This window comes from Cyprinus carpio, chromosome A15 (genome assembly GCF_018340385.1).
Source record: "Cyprinus carpio isolate SPL01 chromosome A15, ASM1834038v1, whole genome shotgun sequence".
Classification (NCBI taxonomy): domain Eukaryota; kingdom Metazoa; phylum Chordata; class Actinopteri; order Cypriniformes; family Cyprinidae; genus Cyprinus; species Cyprinus carpio.
In genome coordinates, this window is record NC_056586.1 from 10424368 (window position 1) to 10434817 (window position 10450).

Below are 10450 nucleotides of genomic sequence, written 5' to 3' on the forward strand. Positions count from 1 at the left end.
ATATGTAATAATGCATTCATTTATCATGATTTGAGAGAAGCATTATTACCAAACCAGTCAGTATAAAGTGTGAAATATATATGAATAAAGGTCACCTCCTGCGGGTAAATTACTTTCCTTTTTTTTTCTTCTACAGTGTTTTAGTAATGGCATCTTACTGTACTGTAACCTCACAACAAGAAGATCCCTGTTTTGAGTCCTGGTTGAGATAGGAAGCCTTTCTGCGTGGAGTTTGCATGTTCCCTTTTACAAAATAATGAAAAAATCAGTTGTTCATAGCCATCTTCCTTAAGTGTAATTAAAATATGAGAGAAAGAAATAGAGAGAGAGAGAGAGAGAGAGAGAGAGAGAGAGAGAGGACACAAACAACCAAACTAGATTTTGAAGTCATTTTTAATGAAATAATTTTGTAATTAAGTAATAGTGCCATTTTGGCATAGATCCTATTTGTAGAGTATCAAAAGACATTATGTTTACAGTGAGTATTACTCAGTTACATTTAGATTTTTACATTTAACACATTAAAGATGCAAATGATATCAGGCTGTATTTAAACCACATTATTACAGGAAAGTGTTTATCAATTCTTTCATCAACTGGCACACAAGTGATGAATCAGAATTTCACCTTCTGTTGATTTTATTTAGAGAAAATAATAAGAAAATAAGCTGCAGTAGTAAACAGCCGAAGTGAAATCATCAGAAATACAGGCAAGGATATAATAATGCTGGTGCAGGACATTATCACTCTGTGATTTGAAAGGCCTCTCTCAGGCTCTGTAGTGCCTCCATCTGAGTGATTTTTTCCCATGCTTCAGGTAATATTGCAGGTGCACACTGATATTTTTGAGCAAATTTACTGTTGTACCTCATGAACACGTACCTCCAGTAGACTGCAGCCCCATTATTCCTAGGATCTTCTGGGTAAATTTTCCAGTCTGGGTAGATGGATTGGTACTCCTTAAAGGGCAGAGACTGGCCTGCTGTGTCTCCATTTTGAAATTGGGTTTGTCCTGCAATATCTGCAGAGCAGGTGCTGTGGGACAGAGTAGTGGAGGTGGCATTGGTATAACACACTAGACCTTTGGGGCGATGCACAACAGCTTCGTGCACTTGATGTTCTTTTTCTCCCAGGTCACAAGGAGCTTTGCAGAAAGGACAACGCTTGTCACACCCCTTTACTTTTTCGAATAGCATGTCCTGAAGTTTATTGGGGAGGTTATCAGGGACTTCAATGACATCCTCATTCTCCATAAATTCCTGAGCAATTGATGAGGATAAGACAGAGACTGATTCCTCTAGGTTTGCAAAGAAATGCTCACGATGTGTACTCATGTCGAACAAAGGTTTATTCAAGATTTGTGTTGGTATAGTGATTTTTCCTAGACTCTCCAGGCTGGTACAAACTTTCTCAAGTAGTTGTCTAACATTATTCTGTGCCCCACTCTTAGATTCAAAAGCCTGATTCATGCACCTCTTCACCCAATCAAAGATTTGGTGCATTCGCTGTTCCCTGCGGTCTTCTATCATAACAGAACCTGACAGATGAGCTCTGACAAAATTCTCAATACTCTTCTGGCAGAAGCTCTCATGGGACTGAAGGTACTCATGGAAATTCTCAAAGTTGTCCTTTAGCAGCATTTCTTTAAGAAGACTGTAGTGGAACTTTTTTGGTGAGCTATAAAGCCGTGCATTTTGGTTCTGGAGCATATCATCAAATATCTGTCTCTCCAGGCTGTTGTAAATGAAGTCTTCGACTGCTGGCTTGAGGCACTGACTGGTGAAAGATTGAGCAGCTTTTTGACACTGGTCCCTTTTTCGAAACTGATAAATGAAACTCAACATGTGCCTGTCCCTGGTCTCATTTAGGAATCTCTCTTTAATGTCCCTTTCCCTTATGAACGACTCCTGCACCTCTTGAAAAGACTCTGCTGCTTTGCCACAGATGTATCCTTTGATATCCACTTCAAATCTGGGACTCATCGCAAATGGCTCACCTTTTAAAACTTCTAGACCCTTGTCCACAACTGCAAGCAACTCTCTCATGTAGCTATCTGAGTAGCCCTCTTTGTAGCACACTTTTTCTGAGACTTTCCTGTCACAGTCTTCTATCAACTTATTGGTGAATCTTTGTGCAACATTCTTATTGTACTGTAGTGTTTTCTTCATCTTACTACTCAAAGCAAAATGGGCAGTCTTCACTTTAAAGCCATTGAGTTGGTTTGCATCTCGGAGTCTTATGTTTTGTTTTTTTAGACCACAATCACTTAGGTTTTTTTTTAGCTGCTCCAACATCCTTGCAAATATTTCTTGTGTCTCTAGGGGGCGATCATTCATGCTGGATGGGATATTTTCCCAAACACTAGCAAATTCACGTTCAAGCTCCTTGTCTTCAATCACACAGTTATTGTTCTTGCAGGTCTGCAAGAGTGAACGTATCTTTACCTCCAAGGCTGCTTCAAGTGATGTCAATAAGGCATGCATCTTAACTGACATATCATGACGAATAGTAGCAGACTCAAGTTTCTGGGTAACATCAGATGTCATTTGCTCTTGAATGAGGTCTACTTTTTTGAGAAGGCTTACTTTGTAATTTTCCACAAGGGCAATATCAATATCCTCCTGCCTAAGGTGGTCCCAGAGACTTGCCTTAATATGGTCTCTCTCTGTATTGATTTGGGTAGCTGCTTTGTCTCTCAAGATTCTGAGTATCCTATCTGAATCCATACGCTCTCCATTTTGCGATTCCAATTCTTTCAACTCTGTTATGTGATCGTTCAATGCTTCAACCCAAAGATCCATTTGATCACTGAGCTGCTTCTCTCCCTGTACAAGTTTTGTACAGAGGCCAATGATGGCATCAGCTGTGCCTGTGTCTCCAAACTTTATGGCAAAATTTCCATTTTTCACTGACTCCCACAGACTTAACATATGCTCCATAAATGCACCCAAGCAAGTTGACTGTCCATTTGTTGCCTTTTCATGGAACATAGTCAGCAGTCTTTTCTTTAGCCTGAGAATTGCATCACTGCAGATTTGATCATTTTGTGAAGTCACAGAACTGCTGGTCCATGGGGTATACAGGTTATGGCTTATACCTCTTGTTTCACTTGTGGGATGCGCTTCTCTTTGAAATTCATTTGAGAGCTGTCCTGTGGTCAGTACATCAATTATACAACTCATGATTTTTCCATCCATCCCTGCTCCCTCTGAAACAACCTGAAAGGTAGTCTTCCTCTCCAAGTTTCGTGTGCAGAGAATAGCATTGGCAGCAATCTGAAGGTTGCTTCTTGTTTCGTTGCAACCCTCATCTGGTAAATTAATTAGTGTAATGTCACTCAGTCCACTGACAAAGGTAGCTAGTTCACTGTCATGCACAATATTTCTTTCTGTTTGAGGGTTCAAACCTTCTGTGCTAATCAGCAACAGAAATTCACAGTCCATCTCCATTCTGAAGTTGTCAGGCAGGCTGAGGAGAAGCATGTACGCCCCTTTGATATGCCTTCTACCCCACTTTGGGAAGTTGACGCCAAACAAGGCAGATAAGATCTCTGCGTTCTTGGAATTGTGAAAACCTAGGATTGTCAGAACTCTCATGCGACTGAACTTTGGTAGTTGCTTGTATACCTCATAAAGAACACTGTATACCCAGTTCATGGGAAATACTGAGGCATCCCCATCATAGAGCTCAAGGGGAACTCCATACAAGAGTAGCTCAGCACCTACATATGGTAAACAGAACATGTGGTACAAGTCACTGTTTGGGCCGCGGAAGTATCTTTCGTAGACCAATCCCATCTCTCGAAGGAAATGTTCAAGTCCAATGCAAGGTTCTCGCATTTGTTCCTCATCTGCTTCCCTATGACGGGACAGGTTCTCCAACTGCATAACTTCAAGTTTCACCCTCATCCAAGAGAGAAAGAATGCCCGCTTGGTTGTGTCAAATGAACAGAGAGCTGCAGTAAAAGCCCTCATGGCTGTTGTTAATTCATAATCAAGCAGTTGTTTTATAAGATTTTCCTTCTCCCCTGATAAACTCTGGGATGTATGTTGTTGGTGACGAGCCTCCTCCTTCTCCAGCTGACACAACTGTTTCCATACTGTACCCTGCAGGGGCAGCTGGTTGTCCAAATAGCTGGACACTCCATCTTCAATTCCACTGAGGACTTCTTCAACTTCACTGAATGCCATTCGACAGATCTCATCTTCATCAACATTCATGTTAAAGTCATTGGCCATACCAGCTGTACCTACAAGGTTTGTGGTGTGCAGGTATGGAATAAAGCGATTCAGAGCATCTCTTAAGTTTTCAGCAATTTCTTCCTCCTCTCCTTCACAGCCATTAAGCATTGTTCCATCAGGCAGTTCTAAATCCTTCATCAGTCTTTGTTTCATTTTCTCATTATGATTCTCTTGTCCATCCTCTACTGACGTTGAACAGTCAATTATAATCATATGGCTTGTATTGTCTCTCCATGAGGAAAGTAGTTCTCGTTCCTTGGCACCAAAACTTCCACAGAACACTATAAGGATTGCAGATGTGTAACACAGAAGACTCATTTGTTTTTCACAGTTAGCTGCATCTCCACGAAGATTAGCTACTAGCACGGGACGAGGGAAGACGTTGTCATGATTATCTCCTGAAAGCAAGTTCCAACACACTTCCACAAGACCATCAGAGAGGACTCGAGGCAGCTGCCCTCCCTCCATACCACAGTTTATGAAGCAGTCATTCACCTCATGTGGACCCCCAAGAACACGGTTGAGTACTCGAGATTTTGAGACTTTGCAGCAACCTAGCCTCACTGCTGAGAGAAATGGCATCCTGGAATCGGCCATGTTCTTAATGATAGGTCCCTCAGAAGGTGACTTCCACTGACCTAGAACACCTCTAAATGGACACAGGAGGACAGTTCCATTCTTTTCCGGGTGAATTGGTGGAAGATACAGAGGCACTGCAAAGTTGCACTGCAACATTCGCAGTGTGATCTCTTGCTGTAGGAAACTATTTGTTGTCATGTAGATGACGGCAACCAGGTCTAAAGGATTGATAGCGCATTGTGAACTCTCATCCATGACCAAACCATAATCTCCTACTGGTATCTTGCAGCAAGTGCTGCGGGCTTGGGGATTACATAGCCAGAGCCGCCGGAGAAATGCATTTGAGAGCTCTGTTGGGTCCTGTGGAAGGTCGTCTTCAGTGCTAAGGGTGCTTACATATTGCATTGTTGTGAGATCCAGAGGTGCAACCTTTTCCCTGTGAAGGTCCAGCATTTGCAGTAAAATATGCTTGTCCCTGTCAATTTCAGACACTAGAGGAGAAACATATTGGGTGTATAAATCCATTGTATCAGTGTTATAGTAATATCACAAGGTGTTTTTTTTTCCTACTCTTATAATAATCTTCCAATAATCATGAAAGATATGATGTTATCTTTGATGTTTCTAAAAAGCTTTAAAAAAGCTGAATAATGGGATAATATATACTGAAATCTGATGCATACAGTAACTCTTACCTATCTCAGTAGTAAGGGGCCCCGGGTCGGGGATAGTCCTCCGATGTAGAGACATTATTTTAGAATGTTTATTTGATTGTCAGTTACAGTTCGAAGGATCACAATGACCAGCTGGCCAGAAATAACAATGTTAAAGAGATTCTCTCTTTCTGCTACAGAAACTGAAAATAAATAAATAAATAAACAAACACCAGTACACAATATATACAACATGCAAATACAAAATGCAAGTTTTTTTTTTTTTTTTTTTTTCTTCACATGATAATAGATTTATGAAATGGCTTTTTTAAGACAGGAAGGAATTTTGTAAATTAGATGTTCCTATCCCTGACAGAGGATCAATTATATGCAACCTTTTCTAAACTGAGGAACACAGTTTAATAAAATTGTTGACATTTTGTCTTAGGGGTGAAAAATTATGGTAATTGTGCTGGGCTAATTACTTTCTGACAGTGTTGCGGCATTATTGGTTGGATGTCTAATAGTGTGTATCAGTGTGTTCTGTATATCAAAATCACAGCTGGGGTTTTCATTTATAATATGCCTGTGTAATTGTCAATGCAATCAATGTTTTATGTATTTTTATTTTTTCAGCAGAATTCATACATCAGCAACTACTTAACATGCATCTTTCTTCTTTCCTGAGGGTCATAAGTATGCTTATCATAAACCACACAGATAGAAAGCTAATTTCTCATTAAAATCAATGATTTTGCATTTCTCAGCAAGGATTATGCAGCCACTAGTGAATAATTCATTAAACATGATAGATCCAAAACCACACATCAGTTAAAACCTAATCAGCTCAAATCAAATATAAAGTACACATCTATACTATCATACCTATTCAAAATGAATGCAATTTCTCATTTAATAAAATCACTTAAATGCTAAACTTTGCCAATGGTTTTATACAATATATGTACGCATCATTGGTAACACTGACATCATTGTGGTCTGATATGAGTTACAAATAATCTGAATTTGCTTAAATTTATTTTATGTGTGTTTTTTGTTGTGTGCTGTGCTGTGCATGACGTGGAACTGACATGGGCATGATCATAACACTGAGCTCTTATATGAGTCCTGAGAGTGATAAGGTCTGTTTTTTTGGAATTTCCCACACCCCTTTCATTAGGTATGTACGCAGATACAGTTCTTGATCATGTACACACTCACCAAACAACAAGTGCCATGCAGCAGAAAAAGTACCAAATAATCCAAACAGATGTCCTACACAGTATTATGCAATTTGATCGTTTAAAACACTTCTATCATAAATATTTTGTCAACTAAATTTCGAACACACACACACACACACACACACACACACACACACACACACACACACACACACACACACACACTCTAGTCTATGAGTTTGTTAGCTTATGTTAAACAATTGGTTACAGAAGTTTTCACAGGCAATTAAATTCAAAAACTCAGTTTTAGTTAGTATTGCTCTTCATTGTTTAATGCATTTATGATATATAGCTAAGGATTGTGCTGCTATGTTTTTAAACATGATTGGCTTCCATGAAGGAGTGATGACTTCATTAATGACATCATACCTTTTATTGTCTATCCAGTTACTGACTGATTAAAGTCTGATTAGTTGAGAAGAGATTCTGAACATTCATGTACTTTGATAATATCTGTTTTACAGATTAAGCTGTTTACAAATATGATTTCTAATGTTCTGATGTAAATTTATTTTACAGAACCCCATAATAATAATAATTTCAATGCAGTATTTCAACTGCATTTGGAAGCAAACATAAGATTTTCAGGGACACTCAAACCAAATGGTTTCTTTGGGGAATGCAAACTGATTAAAAACCTGTTTTCTTTTTTTTTTTTTTTTACAAATAAAACACTCTAGATTTTTTCATCTCTAAATACATTTTTAGATGTATAAACTGGTGCTTGCCTTTGTTTTGTATCACTTTTCTGTAGTTCTAGGTTGTTCCTAACTATTCCTTTCAGTCAAGTTTAAAAATATATCTTTAGATGTATAAACTGGTTCTTGTTAAACCTCTAAGCGTAACCCCCCCCCCCAGTGTCGCATTAAACCTCTACCCAGAGGGATAAATGCTCATTGAAAAAAAAAGATTACATGCCTCCTATTTCTGTAACCCAAAGCTCTTTAAATGACTTAGCCGTATGAGTGTGTCTGACTGAACAGAAAGATGCAGCTCTAGATCCTTGACTTCTCAGAGTATAACCACGGTTGACTCTGAACAGGACTACCGGAAAGAAAAACACAACGATATACAGTAAATAGGCTTTCAAAATGCTGGTGACAATGCTTACAGCCATATACATGATGGTGAGAGTGGCTGAACAGGTAAGGCAACTCATTAGATTAGATCTTTGTGCATGTGTTGCCATTTGTCAACATACCACCTAAAAGCGATTTAGTTGACTGGAATTCTTGTCATAGATTCATATGCCAGACATTTTGAGTTATCTCAGGGCAATATCACAATTGTTTTAAGGTCAAGTCACCTTTATTTATAAAGCACTTTATACAATACAGATTGTCAAAGCAGCTTTACAGTGTCAAACAAGAAAATAGTGTGCCGATAATGTAGGAGGTGAATAGTAAACACGGCTAAAGTCATGTTTCAGTGATGTCAACATCAAGTTCTCCTCTGGCCATACAAAACCAGCATGGTGTCGAAACGTTGATGGCTGCAACACAAGTTAGATTGTGCAGAGGGCTTGTATGGTTTTATTTCTTTTCTTAATTAAATAGGTTCTTTTCTCACTGACTTGGAAATAAGATAGACCATCCACACATTTCAAAGCATTTTAGAACATATGGACAAAAGGAGAATTTTCATTAATGTTTTAACATTAAAACAAGGTGCTAAAATGTTCTGTGGATTTATAGGGGTGTTTCTCTCACTAGCTTAATATGTAAATGTCCAGCATTCGTGTATCACAGGAGGATTAGAATCACTTCCCCCAGCTGCTAGTCAAGGTGGAAGTGATGTCACAAATGAGGGACAGTCATACTTACTTTTTGTAAGTAGGTAAGTAAATAAATAAATACAAATTTGATTCAAATACAGTGCTGCCCACTAATATTGGCACTCTTGGTAAATATGAGTAAAGGTGGCTGTGAAAATAAATCTGCATTGTTTATCTTTTTGATCCTTCATTCAAAGAAATTCACAAAATTCAAACTTTCATGGGTTTCAAGAACAAAAAAACTCCTGGCTCACCCAGAAGCAAAATCCAACATATTATCAGACACGACTGGAACTTCAAATGGCACTGCCTTTTATGGTCGGATGAAACATAAAAAGAGCTTTTTGGCAGCAAACCCACCAGATGGGTTTGGTGCAAACAGGGATAAAAATACCCCATGCCCAAGGTTAAACTGCTGCATCTTTAATGTTTTTGGCCTGTTTTTCTGCTGGAGGTCCTGGACATCTTGTTCAGATACATGGCATCATGGATTCTATCAAATGGATAAAGATACCCCATGAATATGGTTATCTCTGCCTCTGTAAGAAATCTTATAATGGACCATGTTTAGATCTTCCATCAGGACAATGATGGAAAACAAACATCAAAATCAACACAAAAAATGTGTCACTGAGCACAAAATTAAGCTTCTGCCATGGCTGTCTAAGTTCCCTGACCTGAACCCTGTAGAAAATGAGTGGAGTGAACTGAAGAAAAGAAGCACCAACACGGAGCTGATAATCTGAAGGATCTGGAGAGCTTCTGGATGAAGGAGTGGTCTCTGATCTCTTGTCAGGCGTTCTCCAAACTCTTCAGGCATTATAAGAGAAAACTCAGAACTGTTATCTTGGGAAAAGGACGTTGCAATAATTGGGTGCCAATAACTGTGATTAACGTGAACTAGAGAAAAACATTTAATTCATAATGTGAGTTTCCCCCACTTTCCAATGTTTTACTTCAATGAAAGGTTAGAATTTTGAAAATTTTTGAATGAAAGATCAAAAGGATAAACAATGCAGATTTATTTTCACAGACACCTTTGCTCATATTTACCAAGGATGCCAAAATCATGGGCGGCACTGTATTTACAAATGGTTTATGCTTATTTCCCTTTTAGTTTAGATGATCATGACATTAATATTTTATGAGGCACTTTCACATTTCAAGACTGGATATAATAAAATAAAATAATTTGAAAAAATAAAATAAAATAAAATAAGGCATGGTAAAATGTTTAAAAGACAGTAATGTGGCAGAGATGTTAAAAGAAAAAAAAAAATTAAAAAGAAAAAGTAGTTCATAAAACACCCTTAAATACCATGGTTCATTGTGGTAATCATTTAGGACCATGTAGCACTGACACAACTCAATAATAATAATAATAATAATAATAATAATAATAATAATAATAATAATAATAATAATAAATGTTATATATGAAAAATCTTTAATTTCACATTTCCTCTCTAGCTGGTTATTCTTAAAACATCTTTGAGTCTCGGTAATAAAGATATTAGGGTGCATGACTTTGAAAATGCATGGCCTTAATACTCTTGATAAACAATGGAAATGAGACTGCAGGAAGTAGATCTCTTAAGTTTTGATACAGCTGTTCTATTTATTCCACAAGAGTTGATTTAATTCACAGGGGACAAGATGGACGGGTTCTAATGACAGCTTAGCATGCAAGATCATAACACATCATGAGTCAAACCAAAAGACCTGATGTCACCTTAAAGGGAAAGTTCATCCAAAAATGAAAACTACCCCATGATTTACTCACTCTCAAGCCATCCAAGGTGTTTATGACATTCTTCTTTTAGACGCATACAATCAGAGTTATATTAAATAATGTCCAGGCTAATCCATGCTTTATAATGGGAGTAGATGGTAGGATGGTATTTGAATTTTTGAAGTTTGAAAAATTGCATTTATAAGTTTTAAAGAAGTCTACAGGGT

The 10450-nt window shown here is 37.9% G+C and overlaps 1 protein-coding gene across 1 annotated transcript; it reads right to left on the reverse strand.

Annotated features, from left to right (window-relative positions):
* Positions 1-375: 375 nt before the first annotated feature.
* On the reverse strand, positions 376-6469 carry LOC109060822 (interferon-induced very large GTPase 1-like). The gene is made up of 2 exons (XM_042770974.1): positions 5516-6469; positions 376-5311 (listed from the first exon to the last, which is right to left on the reverse strand). The coding sequence occupies exons 1-2, from the start codon at positions 5568-5570 to the stop codon at positions 744-746; spliced, it is 4623 nt and encodes a 1540-aa protein (XP_042626908.1). The 5' UTR covers positions 5571-6469; the 3' UTR covers positions 376-743.
* Positions 6470-10450: the final 3981 nt, after the last annotated feature.

Excerpts from the sequence above, each read along its gene's own strand:
- LOC109060822 (XM_042770974.1), bottom strand. The coding sequence starts at position 5,570 with ATGTCTCTACATCGGAGGACTATCCCCGACCCGGGGCCCCTTACTACT. Across the intron at positions 5,312-5,515 it reads GCCCCTTACTACTGAGATAG|TGTCTGAAATTGACAGGGAC; the intron begins GTAAGAGTTACT and ends TTTCTCCTCTAG.